The 19,989-nt window shown below is 39.1% G+C and overlaps 1 protein-coding gene across 5 annotated transcripts in view; it reads left to right on the forward strand.

The window, feature by feature from the left end:
• DTNA (dystrobrevin alpha) overlaps positions 1-17,601 on the forward strand; it is a gene marked incomplete at both ends in the record, with an annotated part of 118,948 nt that extends 101,347 nt beyond the window's left edge. For all 5 annotated transcript variants that reach the window (XM_084252313.1, XM_084252316.1, XM_084252317.1 and 2 more), the window contains 5 exons: positions 4,334-4,493; positions 6,329-6,418; positions 7,731-7,899; positions 10,019-10,151; positions 17,461-17,601. In XM_084252313.1, coding sequence (XP_084108439.1) covers positions 4,334-4,493; positions 6,329-6,418; positions 7,731-7,899; positions 10,019-10,151; positions 17,461-17,601 — 693 coding nt within the window. The remainder of the gene's footprint in view (positions 1-4,333; positions 4,494-6,328; positions 6,419-7,730; positions 7,900-10,018; positions 10,152-17,460) is intronic.
• Between the last annotated feature and the right edge of the window lie 2,388 nt (positions 17,602-19,989).

The following is a 19,989-nucleotide window of genomic DNA, read 5'->3' on the forward strand; positions in this document are numbered from 1 at the left end:
GTTTCATAGTTTTTTGTTGATTCTGATTTTCACTTTCTTATAGTTATTCATTTTCCTGGTGAGATCTCTACTATTAAGACCCAAGTCAGAGGATGCTTCTGCCTGACAGTCAGAATGCATGGCTTCATCTATATCCCTACAATATTTTGTACACAAGTTCTTTTAGAAGCCCAAGTGTAGGCATTATCATGGGTAGGATGATAGTCAGTGAATGTGTGTTGGAAGAAAGGATGAAAGAAAGCTGAATGTAGCTAAACACTGATTTGCCTTCTCAGGCTGCTAAGTATAAAAATAGGCCTATTAAACTAGACCTGATTCACAGACAAGCTGAGAGGTGGCGTTTTCAGGCCCAGGGAAGGTTGTATATAGTGCTGCCCACTCCTGTCTCCTGGTGGCCACTCTGCCATGTCTCCGAGGTGCACTGGTTCACTTGGTCCTTTCCTTCATTCCTTCTTTCTGGTGCTGAGTGGAAACCAAAATACTTTCTGGAAAACTCAGAACATTTATGAATCTTTTCAGACCTTTTAAAAATTGATTCAACAGCAGGTTGGGTGAACTCAGCATGGAGTGTAGAAATGAATTTTTCATTTATTCTCTGGGAAGGGAGCTATTTTAAATTTGCCAAGTATGATGTATATTTTCCTTCTCTCATAAATCAGCTCTCTTCTCAGGAATTTTAGATCTATATATTGATCTGCATGGACCATGGCCCCTTAAGTCTTTGTTCCATTAATCAGCAGGTAATTTCCAGGAAAGGATGGTCACAGAGATTATTCACTCTAACTCTTCTGAAGTAGTTAGCAACAAGCATGCTTTATGACCAAGCCAGAGGTCATTCTGTAGAGGCTACTACTACCTGTGAAGATGATATCTCCTCATATCCACCCAATGCCAATTAGCAACTGTTCTTTCCTAGTGCCCCTTTAAGAACAGAAAAGAAAGAAGGCCCAAAATGGTGTTCCCAGCAGTAAGCCCTAGGAAGGCACTATGCATCAAACAGGACAATGTCCTGACAAAAAAAAAGACAGGCCGTGATCACCCAGGGAACCACAGTCCTGCCCCCAAAATCTGTGTAAAGACTAGACCTGACTTGGGAATTGCAAGTTGTGAGAAAAATCAACTAACTCCTTTACTTCAGCACAGAATCTTCTACCTACATTCTTCACATAATCAGACTGCTTGAAATTGCACCAATTAGAGATTCATTTAGGAGATGGTAGCTATTAGTCATCCAGACATTGGTGTAATTTAGATTCAGTCAATTGTTTCCCCCTTAACACATAAGTATGGTCAATTATTTTTCTCTTAACACAGAACCACTAATAGGAGTTTTGAAGACAGGAGGCAGACAGAAAGTAATAGGAAAAGTTGGCTGTGGAGATCAGGCATTCAGTAAGGAGAGGCAGGGCTGGGAATACCTCAGACAGCTAGCAGGAGAGCCCAGTGGATGAGGAGAAACAGGAATAGCTGCCAAGAGGTAAGCTGTTCACATAAGGAAGGCTAAAAAGCCCCCAGATGTAGTGGGGGCTAGAGGGGAGGCAGCCCCATGAGCTGTGTTGGAGAGCCTAGTGGAATATTTATGGTCCCAGAACAGCCATTAACATGGTAAAATGCATAATCCCATATCTGAAATCATGGGCCCAGATATGTTCCAGAATTCAGAATTTTTATGTTATAGAAATGTAATGTAGTTCAGCAGATACCATAAAATAGCTTTCATCAGTTAGGACCAAATTCATTATGAAACAAAATCTCTTGTTCTCTGGATTTCCAAAGTACAGATAAAAGACTATGCATCTGTACTTCTTGTGCTGAACGATAAATAGCCCAAAGGCTCTTCCACCCCCTTGGGCATTCACAAGGCTCCCTGGGACCCAGCAAGGTGGGGTCTGGCCTCATAGGAAGTACTAGGCCCCTGTTCCAGCATCATTCTCTGGTGGGTCCCTGCCCTGGCATGTGCTGGTAAGCCCTTAGATGGCTAAGCCTTGCTACACTTAGTGAAGTGTAGATGGGACTGGGTGATGGTTTATCCATTTTATCTCTGCCATTCACTAGCTCAGAAACCTGGGAAAATGCAATTAACCCCTCTGAGTTTGCTCAATAAACTGAGATGTCAGTTTGCTAATCTGAAAAATGAGACTAGTAATGATACCTCATATGACTTTTAGGAGGATTTAGTGAAGTATTTGGGTTTAAGTGCTTTACAGATTATAAACTACCATTCAAATATAAGCTACTAACATTCCTCGAACTGATTACTAAGAAAATGAAACAAAGCAGTGTATGTAAATGTGCTTTATACAATATGAATTCCATACAAAACAGCTGTATTATTATGGTGAACGTCCTACCACAGAAGAGGATCTGGCTTCCCAGAGTTGAGAGGTAACTCACACCATGTAGCCAAGTATAGCCTATTCTTTCAACCCCTCTGTCCAACTTCCCATCTCCAGCCCTTTCTCCCTACTGTGACCAGTTCCTTGGCAAAGGAAACAATTAAAAAAGGACATGGAGCCCTGCTGAGGGTCCTGCCTTGAAAGTGATACCCAACAGGGGTTGATGGGGGAATTAACCCTCGGGGCAGCAAACCAACCTGTGTCACCAGCCACAGCCCACCAAGATCTCTGCAGCCCAGGGCAGGCAGTGCACTGGCTCAGACACTACCCAGCCACTCTGGCTCCATCTCCTGAGAAGTTCTTTTCACCTTTCTGAACATCGTATCCGCAACCACACATTTAGAGTAATGATGTCCACTTCAGTGGGTCATGGAGAGAAGTCAATGAGAATACATGAGAAAAACCTATATGCCTGGGAAAGCACAACTTAACTATGAAGTCATTTATTGTTGACCTAGGAAGCTGGGGATACCCTGGTAGCTCAGAAATAACAGTTCCATGGTAATGAGACTGAGCTACCAAAGTCTGTGGGAAAACCAGATCTATCCTTGATGGGGCTGGGCAAGCAGGCTACAAAGATCGCGACCGGGCAAAGTTCTCTTCCTTGGGCCTGGACAGACCATTACAAGGTACTGTTGAGAGTGAAAGAGTGCTATCCTCAGCCCGTTGGGCATCACATGAGCTGTTGTCTGTGCTCTGTTCTGTTTTTCTTTGTTTTTAATCCTGGATTTTTCTCAATTTATAGATTTGACTTTTATGTGTGGTCTCAACCCTGGAAAGTTAACAGCATGGCGTTTTACAGGATTGATGTTATGTGCTTTAACTGCAAGCAGCTAAAACCACAGCAAAGATCCAAATGGAATACTCTGGGGCACTGCTGTTAGGGTGCACGTGTAGAGAGAATGAGTTGATGAATCTCTGGACCTTGCTGTGGGAGTGTCCTTGCTCTCTCTGGTTGGACCCAATAGACTGGAATGAAATTTATGTGAACACCCAATCTGCTGTGAATGCACTTGAGCAGCTCATTGTATTTTCTTACTCATATGTGACTGACTTCCTTTGTTAACTAATTATTAAAATATAGAAAAAGTTCCCAAGGTGTCTCCTTGTAGAAACAAAGTCATGAAATTCAACATGTGACAGTCACTGCAGTAGTATTAGTTTTATTCTCCCTTTTTTTTTTCTTTACTCATTTTTAAGTCCCACTATTATTACTGTCCTGATATAATACTTTTTCACAGATGAAGAAAAGGATATTTTCTTTAGGAAATAATCACCAAAAATTAGAAAGCAATATTTTCTTATCTCTTCCCTATTTGAGTCCCTGAATCACAGAGTAATTTGACAAAGTCAACTTCCACTAAAAAAAATTTGGGATTAAACAATTTACAGCTCATCTGAGTCTTAATTTGAGATTTCGTATGCTTATTATTGCATGGCATGATTTAAACTGTAAATAATCCTTTAAAGATGATATCAGAGCAAACAGGCTGAAAATTTCACAAGTGCATAAACCACATCCATCCCAAATAGTTTCCTAGTTTACATTTTTAAAATTCTCCTTAATGTCTCTTTATTCTACATAGAACTTCCTTCAAGGAGAGAATTGTAATTATCACCACTTAACATTAGTTTCATTACATAAACACACCTCTCTTTTATTACAGAATAATGCTGGACTAATATTTTTGCTTTCCATATGCAGCCAAAAGTTCCAACTATATATATATCATATATATATATATATATATATATATATATATAAAATAAGTTCCTAAATTACCTGCCCCTTCAACTCAGGTTTAGAATTAGCTTCTCAAATTTCCTCCTGCTGCAGAATTTCATTGTCAATGTTTTTAACATTTGACTGAGGCCTTAGGGATGGCATTTGACTTTTGGGGAGGAAAACAAATTAACGACTTGCATTGTCTCTCCAGACCCAGGGGGCAAGTTCCCCTCGCTCCTCCCCCAGCCACACCATCAGCAGGCCCATCCCCATGCCCGTGCGGTCTGCATCTACCTGCTCCACCCCGACTCACACGCCTCAGGATTCTCTCACAGGGGTCGGGGGAGATGTACAAGAGGCATTTGCACAAAGTAAGTGGTTTTATTTTGGTTGTGTTCTACTTTTACATGACAAATAAGTCACCAAGGTCTACTGAGGGATCCAGTCAGAGTCATCAGAACCTCACCATGGGTGTTCCAAGGTCTTCCTGAGAGATGTTTTACAAACTCCCACTAAAATGTTCTCACTTCACCCTCTCACCTTCCTTTGACTTCTATGCCAGCCCCCATTGTTGTGGATCTTTGCTCATTAAGAGTAGGGAATCCTTTCACTAATATCCCAGGAAATTTTAAATGGAATCTATTTTTAAATTCTGAACGATCTTATGTCCTGCTTTCTTCTCTTTACATTAAAGCAAATTTAAGATTGGGAGTAAGCAATCCCAGCTCTTTAGCCATGAGGTGACCAAGAAGGAGATGATCACATTTTGCCAGATTCTCTGCAGAGCTGAATCATTGCCTCTGTAGTTACCTCTGTAAACTCCATGGTTAATGGAGGTGCTCAGAGAGATACCAAGTGACAAACAGCACTCGCCCACAACTGCCTGTTTCATTACCACACTGCCAGGGTCATTTAGAAATATTTTAACACCTTTTAAAACTTTCTTACCTATCACTTTTTAAAATGTATAGAAAATTAGAAAAAGATTCCTCCTGCAGACCCTCATTCCTAGTACACACTATTAATGGCTTGATCTTTATCAACTTTGTGCTTAAATAGATAGATATGTAAGTATATATATAAGCATGTATATGTATACTCTTTTTTCATAAACACATACTCCTTATTTACACATAATAAGTCAATAGTGTTTTGGCCCACAATTTTTCTTTAAATTAGAAACCCATCATGAACTTTCTTCCAAGTCTTCAGATACAAATGTAAGGAAAAGAGAAATAGATGACTGCGATTTTAAGGCTAAAGAAAAGTCAAAAGACCAAAAAAAGACACAAGGAAATCATTTCTAAAATAGGTCGCAATCAGTTTCGTAATTAGGGATGAAATACAAACTGCTAATAAAGCTATGAAAAGATGTTCAACATCACAAATAATTGTAGCAATACAAATTTTAGTAAGTATTACCTTTTGACCTTTTGCCTAATAGATTAAAAAGATGTTTTTAACATCAGTAATACTCAGGGATAGCAAGAGTGTAAGACAATAGACCTTCTCATCCAGGTGTATGGTAATAAAACCTCAATACATTTAAAAGGAGAGAATGATGTACTCGTAAGGAAAAGGGGAAGACCTATAACAGCTTTCTCTTCCAAATAACTTTAAAAAAATTTTAGAGAAAAATTTCCTTTCCCTAAATAATGTTTTGAAGATATTTACAGTATTTTAAATTAATTTGGGCTTTCTGCTATAATTAGTGTTTTCATCTACTTTTTTAATTTTCATATCTCTATTATTTTACTAAGTATGATTTTCTGAGAAAGGACAGAATAAAATGTGGCCTATCGGAAGCTCCCAGCTCATGAAGAGCTCATGCTACATAGATTCCTCTGTAAATCCTCTATTTGGAAACTATATGGTGACTAGTCCTCGGTACACACTCTACCCCACTCCTATGTGCAGTCAGCAAATGTCCATTTATCCTTTAATGTGCCTGAAATATCAATAATATTTCTCTACCAAAGACAAATATGGTCTACTCCAATTCAAGATAAATAAATATCCTACAAGGTGCTAATACAATACCAGCCCTCCATCTTTCGCCCATTTCTCAACAACAAAGCAAGAATCCTCCCCCTTCCTGCACTCTGGAGACCTTCTGTGTCCATGTTTCCCACTCCCTAGTGGTTCTATCAGAGAGAGAAAACTGGAAGTTTTTATATTTTTAATTATTATTTCTTCTTCACTTAAGGTTCAAGAAGAAATTTAAGGAATGACTTACTAGTCGCAGCAGATTCCATCACTAACACCATGTCCTCTCTCGTGAAAGAGCTGAACTCAGGTGTGTCCAGGGGCCCCTCTCATTTGTCTGCTGGCCATCACAGAAGGACACATAAATTCTAGGAGCTTCAGTTATAGACCTGTTCGTTGTTGAATATGAAAAGATCTTTTAAATATATATGTCATATTTTGAAAGATAAACTCATGCCATTCACAGCAACATGGATGGAGCTGGAAGGGATCATGCTCAGTGAAATAAGCCTGAAAGAAAAAGAAAAATATCGGATGGTTTCACTTACAGGAGGAATGTAGAGGAAACAAATAAGGGATGGGGGGGGAGTAATTATAATAAATTAAAAATCAGAATCAGCAGGCAACTATAAATCAGAGAAATTGTGCAGGGAAGGAGGAAGGAGAAGGATCAAAACAGGTGGGAAGAGCACAAGGGACTATGGTGATGGTGCACTGGTGAATAGGTGGTGGGAATCTCATGGGGACTGCACCTGAGAGGAGAAAGCATACATTGTATAAAAATGAAGAATGATGTAAAATATGTATAAAATAAATTTTAAAATAAATAAATATATATATTGGTAGTTTAGTGATTGCTGTAAATATTCATGTCAATTTACATTAAAAAATTTAATATTTAAAAATGTATATGTGATATTTTCATGGTAAATTCACAATTTTTAGTAAGGTTTATATTTTGCTAATTATACTAGAATACATGCATAATGCAGAAAGTTTGAAAATGAAGAAAAGAATAAAGATCCAATATTAAAACAAAAAATGGATTTAAATTTTTTAAACCTCTATAATAAGAATTAAAGTAACAAAAATTGTTGCTGTTATTAAGTTTATCCAATAGGATAAAAATGAAAATAGTTAATGCATGAATGGCATGTTCCTACTGCCCTAGCAAACAATGGCTAAAAAAGTTATTCCTATTCTGGAAGTCTCAGGTACTATCAGTTTATACTCTTATAATGCTTTGATATATTAAGCAAATTAATATTTTAGGTTCATACTTCCTAACTTAAAGTAATAGGAAACAAAAGTAACAGTTCCTGTGAAGATTTTTATAAAGGGGAGAAAAGAATTCTTAAGGAATTGTTAATTACTAAGTCACAAAAATTCTTTATAACAATTCCAGGAAAAAAAAGAAACTGCTGTATACCCAATGATTTTATAGTAATTCTAGTCAGCGTCAATTCCTATTCTGAGAAAAGTAAACCCTCACTGACTGATGCCCAATAACTGCTTAGTGCTTTATGTAGCATGGGTTGATTTATGTCATATAAGCCTTGTCTTTTATTAGCTGTTCAGGAAACATCCAACAAGTCACTCTTTCTTTCAATTGTTCCTAGTAGAGGTGGGAAGTGAAGCCGAGAGTAACGTGGATTCTGAATATGCCCGGACTCAGTTTGAGGATCTAGTTCCATCACCAACCTCTGAAAAGGCTTTTCTAGCACAAATCCACGCCCGAAAACCCGGATATATGCACAGTGGCGCTGCCCCAAGCACCATGCGTGGTGAAGTGTGAGTAGCTACTGCTTGGGGGTATTTTCTCAGTAACAGAAACTCCAAGGGTTCATGAGAAAGTAAAAACACGCTTGCTTCATTTATTTTGGATAGGGATGACGCAGTTTTCTCCATCCATGTGTGCTCCCCCTCACAATTTTCAGACTATCAACAGCATAAACCAATCAATGCTTATTGACTCACCAAAGTACAGTGCTAGCTTTGTGCAAAATAGCATTAAAAAGTGGCTCCCAGACTTCTAGAACTCGTGGACTAGTTCAAGAGTTAAGTCATCCTGCCACCTGAGGACCCTGTGATGTCCAAATGGGTGTGAGCACTTGGAATTGAAATAAATGTATAAAAGCTAATTATAAAAAATCTAATTTGGTTGATTTGTTTTGAATATGTATGAATCTGAACCTGAAAAAATATGTTTTGCAAAGGTTTTCATCCAAGTAGGCTTCTGTCATTTGACAGAAGCCAGCAACATCGGTGACATCCCTAGTAGATTTTCTGAAGACTTAAAGAAGAAACTAGCCAGAAGGCTTTCTGTGTTTTGGGTCTCAACCCAAACAGTGAGCAAAAGACCATAATAATGGGTAATTATAACTAGACATGGTTTGAAAAGCATCTGTGAAAAAGAAGAGCATAAGATCAAAACAAAAGTTATAATTCAGTTTGCTTCCTCTTTTAATCTTAGTTTGCTTTCTTTTGCTTCCCTTTATAATTTAGAATTCAGTGATTTATGATTCAGAACAATGAGTTATTTGTGAGTTAATTGTCATCAATTTAGTCTGGCACAAACATTTATTTGATATTTTTATAATTAAGCATTTACATGGTAGTTTTCTGAAAGTTTCTTGTTCCATTCCTAAGATCCTAGATTATGGGTAAAGCTACCCACTCTGCCCTCCTGGTGTGCCAGGGCCAGCACCAGCTACCAACCTGGCTGCAGGAATTGGGGAGAAAACATCCACATCGTGCTCACTGACTTACTTAGGATGGCCCCAGACCTCTAAAAATAGCCAGAACATGTAGTAGAGATATAAATAAACATGAACAATGACTTTTAAGTTCCAACCCAAAAACTTGTACTTGAAAACACCATGCTACCTAAACATGTACTGTGTGTATCCTGAGAATATTTCAGTCATATGATTTAGAAAGTGCATTTATGTTTGGTCCACAAAGAGATTTATATATACTGGGATGGGCAGCTGGAGATAGAGTCACACATAGTGAATGAGGTCATTCTTATCTGTCTGCTTCATAGTGGAATTAGACAATTTAAATGGATTTTTTAGATTCAGAGCTAATATAAACTTTTAAGGTCAAGAGCTGTGGATTAAGAGTATTAATGTTCCTGACATCAATTAGGGGATATTTTGAGGCTTGCTTTTACTATAAAAATAAAGCCTGCAGTTACGGGTGCCTGTATGCACATAACTCAAGGATGAATTATGAACGCATGTCTCGATAGTTATTTCACTAGAGGGCTCACTTTCCTTATAGAAAATGTTTTTGGTTTTCACTTAAAAAAAAAAAAAAGCCCCCAGATTTGGGAAACTATATCCTTTCAAAAGTCAAGCCTGCCTTTTTTAAGATTCAACATTTAAAGGGCAACCCTAGATGACCAGTGAGCACCAGCCATAGAAAAATTGCTCATGAGACGACTTCTCCACCCCTACATCTTTTAAAGCTTTTTGTTAGCTATAAGAAGACTGGATAGAAATAAATAAATGAATTGGAAGACTGAATAGATGTGCCAATAAATTAGAGCTCACACATGAATTCCGCTCATACTTTCTTTTTAAGATTTGCCCTTGGGGCTTCCTTGGTGGTGCAAGGGGTTAAGACACTGCAGCCACTTCAGCACAAGTCCAATCCCCAGCCAGGGAGCAACCTACATGGCACAGCAGACCTCTCCTCACACCCCGCTGCTCTCCTCAGCAGTGTATTTCAGTCAACCTGTTCTGCTCCCCACTCTTTCTCACTGCCCACACCTCTCACCTGAGAGAATCCTCTCATCCCTCGCACCTCTGGCCTGTACCCCCCATTCTTATATGCATAAATAAATAAATCTTTAATAAAAAAAAAAGAGATTTGCCCCTGAACAACATCTGTGGTTTATTCCCAGGGTTACAGAAGATGGGGACCCCTATGTGCAGCCAGAGGAAGAGAACTATGAGGACGACTCGGTCAGGCAGCTGGAGAATGAGCTCAAGATGGAGGAATACCTGAAACAGAAGCTGCAGGATGAGGCCTATCAGGTACAGGAGCCAGCCCCACACCAACCAGCCTCCCACTGCTGCCTCTGCCCCTTGGTGGCTGGGTCCTTTACATTTCTCAAAACATTGTGTCCTCTCCTTCTCCCCACCCTCCCTCTCCAGGATATTCTGACAGTATTCCTTAGGCCATGCTTTCTAGTAAAAATTTTAAATATGTTTTAGAGCTGTTGATTTGGAAAGTGAAAAGAGGCCTTCTCACATTAACAGAAACCTGGGGACTCATGGCCATGTTTCTCTAGAATCATTAAGAAAGATGCTTTTCCTTAGAGATTAAAAAAAGAGATACAGATAACTGGGCACAGGGAATTAAATTACCATAAACGTTATCTCCTTGAACCATTTGACCTCCGTCTCCCTCACTTTCCACCTTATGTCAGATGCAAATAAATAGGAGTGATAAACATACACAAGAAATGGGGGAGGGGTACTATATACCCCATGTTCATCAGAGTGCACATGAACAGATTAACATATTTACTGGAGGATAATCCATCTGAGAATTTACTGAGCATAACACATGCAGTTAGGAGTAAATGTAATTAGTAACTAGTCCTTAAGAGGATGCATTTTCTGCATAGAGATTGTTCTACTCCCATATGTTTCCTCTTGTCTGTTTCTCTTTTCTGTGTTTTGTTGGGGCACTGGGAGTTTCAGAGTTGTCTACCAGAATGAGACCTGCTGCTTCCCAGGACCCACTGGGTAGTTTTATCACATCAGACTTTCTGTCCAATGGCCAGACAAGTTTTTTCCACATCCTGAGGTCAGCAGTGGCCCTCTATTGCTATATTTGTGAAGGAAGTAGAAGCAGAGAGAATAAATTATCTTCTACTTCTCATTAACTTTTGAAAGATTTTCCCAAGGAGAACGTGGCAACAAGGAAATTGGAGCCCACCAGCCCCACCCCAACAACATGACATAAAAGTTTTGTCTCTGAATGTTCCATGAGCATTTTTATTTAACAGCCCATATTTCAGAAGCAACTGAAAATGTTGGCCCAGTCATACAAGAATGAAAAACAACAACAAAGCAGTACTCTATACAGAAAGCCAAGTTTCGACTCTCAAAGTCTCAGTTCTGCAGTGCAGACCCAGGGAGCACCCTTTTCTTTGCAATTTCTATGGCCAGCCCACAGTCCACGGAAGAAATTAGCTTGGAATGAAGCAGCCAGGGTGCTTGGGAACTGCTAGGGGTGACCTTCCTCCATGAATCCCTCTTGATTCTCCTAATGGAGGGAAGGAGATGCAGTTAGTAATCAGTGCTGTGGTACATGCTGTTAGACCTCTCTCTTTGAGCTCATATCAGTTTCTGTATTTTGGTGACAATAGTAACTAAAATTCCAATTTATTTTCTTTTTAAGGGAACCAGTCATTCCATATGAAATATTAGGTTTTTATTTATTTTAATGAATTTGAAATTTAACTTGCTATGAGTCAAAGGAAAGTCTATTAGTAGCTTAAGATCCTATTGAAGTTTTTATTACCTCTGGTAAATCTGTAGCTCTTCCTCTCCTTCCTTTTCCATACCCAGTCTCTTCTAGGGGAGAATAAAGAGAAGGACTAGGAGTAAATAACAGGCCTGTGTGTACCCACTCAAGACATAGGCCCTGGAGAAGTTTGAAGTGGTTTTTCTTGAAAGCTCTGTGAGCTTGTGGTTGTTTGATGGATAAGACCGCTACTTTCGTCCATTGGACTCTTATTTTCTGTCTTCTGCATGGCTTCCAACCACTCATTCACCAGCTTGACTGCATCACAGACTTGACATGTCACCTTTCTTGTTTGTGTCCTTTGTCACCCACAGGTCAGCTTGCAAGGTTGAATACAATATCCTTTTATCACTCTCCTCTCAAGTAAGTACCCTCTTATTTAAGAGGAAATGTGGCCACTGTACACTGAATTCTGATAACTTGATGCCTAAATTCACAATCACTCTCTCTTAGGTGTTTCTGTGTGATGAAATATCTCCTTCCCTTCTGATATCAAAAAATCATTCTGGTTTATGAACCTTTCATTCTAGTCCAGTGGAGATTTGGCAGACAATTGTGGGAGTTGAGTTTTGACTCTATTAATTAGGGAAATTGAGACAGAAACTTCTATAGCGCTGGCAGTGCCCCAGAAATCTGCAGCTATGAAATGACACCAGTCCAAGTAGCATCCAAGTTTGCAGCCTTTCTAGTACAAGAGAAGGAAAAGTCCAAGCTTGCTCAGCACTTCTGGTATGGGTTGCCCCTATACTCAGGGGAAAAGATTAAATGTGTGTGCCTTCACAAGTAAAAGCACAAATCACGTATTATTAAAGAAAAAAAAGAATAATACAATAAATTTTCCAATAGAGAAAAATTTTCTACAGTCTTATATCTTTGGAATAACTGATTCAAATCCACTATGAAATTCAGCAAGATATAAATTAATGTAAAATACCACGTATGTGGCATATGATCCACTCCTCCAAGGATCTACCTAAATAGGTGGAAATTCCTTTGGCTTACAGGATCACTGAGGCCTAGGCTCCCAACTCTAATAGACCCAATTTTGAATAAGAGTTTTGCCAATTCTAGCAGCATAAACTTGAACAAATTATTAAACTCTATGAGTCTCCATTCCCTCTAGAACATCTGTCATAATACCTACCTCATAGAGGAGTAGTCTTCACCTGTGACAACAGTTGTCCTCTTTACTCTGTAAAGAGCCTATAGTGGCAGATATGCTATAGTTTTACCATGAACACATACATGTCTGGCACTATGCTTAGTGCCTTGACAAGCAACTCAAACCTGGCAGCTGCTATAATTATTTTGTAAGTATATGAGAAGCCTTCATCCCCTCTAAGACTCAGAACTAGCTTGCTCTATTTTTATAAATAATGCTAGGACTCAACTATATGCAGTGACTTGACATGCCTTCAGCTGCACTGACCCATAAGTCTAGATGGCTTCTGTGGCTGTCCTGATATCCCCCCATTACAGTTAAAGATGATATGCTTCTCAGTCATTTGGCTGCACAAGCCTATGGACTTGACTACTTTATACATAGTCTTTCCCAATCATGGAATCCTGTAGGTCTATAGTCTTGATAGCAAACTCGATCATGGCTACTACATTTAAAAAAGGAAAATATAGCTCCTCCTGCCTCAATCATCAGGTTAACACTAAGTAAAAATCATGTCATATTTGCTATTATGAAATAGATTGGGCAGGGAGGTTCTTTTGGTGTGAAAAGAAGCACCTTATTGACCATATCCTCGTCTCCCTTCCTTGGAGTGAAGCATGCTATACCACATGCTCTCTTGATTGATTATGTCTAGGACAAAAAAGTTCCCAGGAGCTGCTTCTAAAAGTATTTACTCTAGTTATAACAAACCCTGCCCCAAAGGAGCAAGCCTTTTCCTTTCGTAGATTTTCTTTTTCTTAACTTCAGCAACTTGGTCATTTTTGTTCTGCATTAATTAATTATTTTTGTTCTGCATTGATTATTAATTAATTAATTATTATTTAAACATCGGTAGCTAGTTCTTAGGAAAATAGAATTTTTTAAAGTCTAAAAAGATGTCCTTCATATATACCCACATAAAAAGTGGCATTTGTTCTTATACATATGTCCCAAAGCTTTCAATACTCTTAAAATTCTTAGACCATTTTTAAAATCTTTTTGATGTAATTATGACAGTGGAGAATTGAAACAGTTGTGGTCTCTGCCATTTACTGTATGGTGTGCCTAGCCAGCTGGTGTTCCTCAGGACCCTAAATGTGAACTAGTCTGTCACTATTTCAGCAAATGAGGCAAAATTTATTAAAAACCTGATAGAACCATTAGAACACTGCAGAAGTTAGTGGTTTTTTCATCTTTGCATCTAATTTTATCCCACTGTAATTTTTCTTAATACAGCCAAGAAATAAAGATGAAGTTTTACAAATGTTTGTACTATTAAAATGTATTTGTTTGGACTTTCTGACACTACTGCAAGACCGATATTATCCCAAAATATATGCCTCTCTTACCCAAGGGTTCTGAATCCAACTTCACCAGTTCCAGGTCATTTAGGCATCTACCTGGGCAAGGTCATGCAGGAGGGACAAAGGGGGGAACACCAGGGACTTGGTGAACTTAGCCTCTGCTCATAAAAGGGGTTTAGACCATTTGAAGATAAATATGCATTTATCAGCACACTAACAAAAGTACCAGAGCAAGCTGTAGTTAATGCTTTTCAGCTGCCACTTTTAATGAAACAGAATATGTCATGGCTAGCTCTCAGCATCTACAAAAACTCTGTTTTGGTCCATTCAAATCCTGGATTTAGCCCTTCTCCATCCCTCTGGCCACATGGTATACCACTTTCCTTGGCCAGCCACATCCTAACTTCATAAAATTAAGGCATTGGATGTTTGAAAGTGATTTTTTTTTTAATTAGCATGATATTCTGGTGATGGGTTAGGTTAGATGCCTTAGGTACACATAAAGCAAGAGTCTGGACAGGGAAGATTTCTGTCCTCTCTTCAACAAGGTACAAAGGCACATAATGTCATGATGTTCCAGAACATTTTGTTCCTCCTGATTATCACAGTAAGGGGGGATTGGGGGAGGGAGAGAGAGAGAGAGCAAGAGAGAGAGAAAGAGAGAGAGAGAACGAATTGTGTATTGGGGGTGAGGAGGGGCTCATCAAAGCTCATAACCCTAATTTAGAGAACAGTTTTCATCTTAAAAAAAAAAATGACACATTCCTTATTCCCAGGCAAACTATAGTCAGACAGATGATGAAAGTAACATGAAAGCTGGTGATGAAGGAGAGAGCTGCACCCACCCACTCAGAGGAGAAGACACAGCCTGGCAGCAACCTCATCGGACAGAGGAGTCACCACACGCAGCAGCTCCTGATAGACCCCACCCCTAAAGATGTGCTCTGCTGACTGTAGTGCAGCTAACTTTTTGTTCTAAAATTTATAGTTCATAGGTATGTGTTTTCAGAAGGAAAAAAAAGAGACTTCTCTTCCAAGATAACTTATCAGTTGCATCTCCTATAACATGGCTCATCCCTGGTTAAAACAAAATAAAACCACACAGGCTGAATGCCCATGCTGCTGCGACTCATGATGGCAGTATTAACAAGCATTGTAAACCTTTGCACATGATATTGAACCTGTTCAGTTTACAACAACAATATTAATACTGTTTATAGCTAGAAGTTTGATTTCTGAATTCTTTGAGATTTTAGCAAAACAGTTTATTATACACTGTACATTTTTTTTCCACAGCAATTGGGAAAAAACAACCACTTGCAGTTATTCACTAACCCTGGAGGATTTGTTTCCTGAGTATACAAACTCAGAGCCCAGAAGCCAAGAACAGCCTTGGCCTGAAGGTTCTGCAGTTGTCTCCAAGTCTCTTGGGAATAGTGACTTGGAGCAATCACACCAGGATAACCCAGTCTTGGGGCTTCTTTCCAACTTGGGGTTGTTTTCTTTCAAGATACTCTGATGAATCAGCCATAGAATTTAGTGTAAATATTTTTTCCAAATAGATATCATATTCAAAAAAGGCAACATTCAAATTATATAGAATCTAGTTTTTAAAATCAGCACAGATCTTCTTAAAAACTGTGAACTATGTTTTGAAATACTCGTTACTAAAGCTGTTTATAAACCACAGGTGCCATAAGATCCCCAAATGGACTAAAGTTATCTATGCTCTTCCATGGTCTTGTTCCTCTTGTTTTAGCTTTAGGGAGCATGTCTCTAACAGCACTGCTCATTCACAAGTTCCCCTATCAGGTTGTTTGGAGGCCTTCAGCTTTAAATGTACAGGCTTAAAGTGCGCTTGCAAACGTTCGCTCTCCTTTTCTTTCTGAATGTTTATTGCCTTACCTGGCTACCTGGTGTTCTGCATGCAGCCTTCTGTGGTCATGTGCGAGGAAACAGGTCTTCTAAATTGACTTGGGATTTTGCACTTAGGGAAAAGCCAATGTGCAAAAGAACTGTCAAGGAAGGGAGAATGAAAGACTGTTGATGGTCCTTTACCAGAGTTTTCTTCGGGGCGTGCTGAGGACCTCCTTAGGGATTCTGGCAAAATGAAAAAAAATCATCTATTTGTTTCAAAATTTGGTAAAATGAAGTCTGCAACATATGTAATACATTATTCTTAAATTGGTAGCATTTCTGGAATTCCTGTTTCTCCTTTAAAAGAAAGAAGAGAACATTATTTTAGAACAGTGGTTCTCAAAGGGTATTCCTTGGAGAACAGTGGTTCTCAAAGGGTATTCCATCTGCATCACCTGAGAATTTTCTAGAAATGCAAACTCTTAGGTTCCAACTCAGGCCTATGGAATCATAAACTCAGGGTGGGGTCCAGCTCTCTGTGTTTTAATAAACCCACCAAGTGATTCTGATGCATGTTAAAGGTTGAGAACCACTGCTTTAGCATTAAATTGCAACTTAAAAACTCTGGAAAGGCCTTATTCAGAATAAGCAAGAACGATTTTGTGTCCACCTCAAAGCTTCAGCAATTCGATTTTGCTTCCAGGGCCAGCAATATCCTTCTCCTACCCCACCTAGTTCATAATTGTTGGGTCCCCAACAAAGAATAGACATCCTGACATTTTCAAGATCCATCTTCAGGAGGCTTTAAGATGTCTGGATCTCTGCATTTAGTCAGAAATCATCTCAGCTGCTCTTTGGAACAAAATCACTTGCCTTGGGCATGATGAATCTCTTGATTGGCATTCGTTAGGAGCCCATTCTGTCCACTGATGTATTTAATCATACTTCCCTCCAGAGAACCAGCCTGATAAATGTCCCTGAGAGCAGGCTGATACCAAAGTGGCACAACTGCACAGTGCTCAGATTTCTTTGCACCAGATGGATTTTATTGCGGGTTTGGTTGGTATATCTTAACATTCATCTCCTCTCCACTGCCCATCCTCTGTGAAACTACACATCTCTAGTTGGAGCAGGTGGCCACTTGTGCCTCATACTCAGTACTTAAAATCCCCAACACCCCAGCTACCTACATTAATGTTGGCTCTAAATCATAGCCAGGTAGTTCTTGAACTCGGAACTCTGGCCCTGTAAATGGCATTCAGCCAGTGACTGGACAGAGCTGACGTAAGTTGTCACTTGTGTTTCTTCATTGAAATGTTTGTCTAAGGTTTGAACTGTTTTGCTGATAACCTCCCTGGTCATAGCTTTCATTGCCAACTTCATCACAAGGTTGTTGATACCATCCTACAAAGCCATTGCAAGGACTCTGGAAACTGCTGCCAATGACCAGTTCCTGACTAACCAGCCACCTTTTCTTTCTCTTAGCTCCACGTCAGCACTGAGACCAGACTCAAGCACCCCTGTCGTGTAACCGAGACAAAATGGCGTGTGTTGTTTTGGGGTTTTGTGTTTTTTGGTGGGTTTCTTTCCTTGGCTCTCCAAATTTATTTTTGGGACCTGTTCTAAGTACTTTTGGGACCAGCAGGTTTCACCTGTCCTGTCCATCAAATAACATTTATCTTTCACAAGGGGTGTTTCTTTCTTGTTCCACAGAGAATTGCACATCCATCTCCATCAGAAATGATGGTCTATTAATGAGCACTGGTCTAACACAGCCAACCATCTCCCACAGCACCATGTCAATGGAGGGAGGGAGGAGGGTGAAGCCCATTGTATGGGAATCAGGAATCAGTTGTGGTTGGTCAGGACGGAAGTCGGGGTAAGTTTGGTTGGTCAGAGGGAGATGTGCCGGAGATTGTGAAAAATGGATTCTTGAGTGATCTACTATAAGGCAGGGAAGGTTCATTTGTAAGTAGTAATGTGAACTGAATTGCATAAGAGTGTGGCCTTTGTTGTGATATACTATGTATTTTCTTCTATGCATGAACCAAACTGTTGCATCATAATTTAGCACTGATGTCTGCTTTTATTTTGATCATCTTCGTCCACCCTTATTAGTTCGTGGCTGTTAACTGTAGATAGACCTTGTAAATACAGCAACCTACAGTTGCTGCAGTCACCTTGGTTTGATTCCACACTGGGAGCCACAAATAAGAACTCCACTGTGTCCTCAGAAGAAAGGGCATTTTTACTTTTGAACCAAAAAGAGAAATAAAACAGAATCACTACATCTTGAAGTTAATTAACTGTAAGACATTTTTAATTATGACTACTGCAGTTTGACACCATTTGAAATAACCAATTCAGAGACACTAAAGAGTTCACAATATTCATTGGTATTGTAACAAAACTACTATTGTATGGGTTTTTTGTATTGCTGTTAAGTATTGTTTTGTGTGTGTGTGTGTGTGTTGGAACCTCCTGGGGACATGTTATATTTTGAAGTGATTAAACTATTTAATTGTGTGTCTATATTTTGGAATGGAATTATTTCTTCATTAAAAATGTTTTTAAAAACACTATATCTTCTGTATTTTATTCCTTGTTTCAATGATTTTTTCCTAAAGCAACCTGGAGTCCTTCTACTAAAGAAAATTGTATTTCCAGCGTGAAAAAAAACCAGTGAGTTGGATATTAAGCAACTGCAGCAAAATATCTGAACTTTTCATGTCTTAGGAGACATGATTTTTTTAATGAGATACTATTCTGTTGTTCATGGAAAGCCTTGTTATTATCAAATGGGGGTGAGTTTGTGAATGCCAATAACTAACATATTTAGTGCTTACTATATATCAGACTCTGCTATAAGCTCTTCATGTTACTTTACTCAATCCTTTGAATCCACAGCATCTAACCAGATACTTGGTAAATATTAAGAGTGCAATAATTTTTTTCAAGTGAATGAATAAATAAATTTGTGATTTTTGTTTTGTTTGTTCTAGAACTAGTGAGAAAGGAGAATCTTTGAGTTTAATGTCAATGTGGTTATAGCTGCAAGGATCTAATTATGAGTTCTACTGTGGGAATAAAAACTCAATTTGTGTAGAGAATGCATGGTTATCCTTGCATTCTCATTCTCCTCCAGGAACCTCTGTGAATCCTGTGCAGTGGAGGGTTGTGTGTTTTCTTGGTCAAGAAGGAGATTTTTTTACATAACCAATAGAGAAATCAATGGGTATAGCCCCAACATCTCAAGAATGGAATTCTGGGGAACTCACTGGACATAGTGCTGAAAGTCTGTGCTCACAGACTTGGGGTTGACTTGGGGTCGGTGAAAATTATATTAACACTCAAGAGACACTAGAGAAAGAAACTAAGATGCTCTGCATCAATTTCAAGAGCAATTCTTGACCTGACAGGACCATTAAAGGAACTCACACATCCCACGCCCCTGTGTAAGGGAGAAACAAGGGCTGGCCAAGTCTCTCTCAGCTGCATCTCATTGCTTCATCTCCTCATTTCTTTCTTTTTTTTTTAAAAGATTTAGTTATTTATTTTTACAAACACTGGGTGCAGAAGTGCGGGAAGATGAGAGAATTCACCAGAGCCAGAGCGGAGAACAGAACAGGCAGACGGACGAAGTACACTGCTGAGGTCATCCCCTCATTTCTTAAGGGCTGCATCTAGCTCTGATCTCCCTGCCTCAGCATTCGCTAAATTCATCTAATTGCAAAAGTCACCTGAGGAGGTGACTAATTCTGATGTAACAGAGAATCCATGGTATAGTAAGTGTCTCAGGTGATACTTACGATTTGACAAGTTTTAAGAAATGCTATTCCCTTGCTACTCCAAATGTGGTCCAGGGGACCAACAATATAAGCATCAACTGGGAACTATTTACAAATGCACAAGCTCAAAACTTGACCTACTGAATCAGTCTGCATTTTACCAAGATCCCCAAGGGATTCACCATAAAATTTACAAAGCAGTGACCTAGATCCCTAGCTTTAATCC

This window comes from Talpa europaea, assembly GCF_964194135.1.
Source record: "Talpa europaea genome assembly, chromosome: 13".
In the NCBI taxonomy this organism is placed as follows: domain Eukaryota; kingdom Metazoa; phylum Chordata; class Mammalia; order Eulipotyphla; family Talpidae; genus Talpa; species Talpa europaea.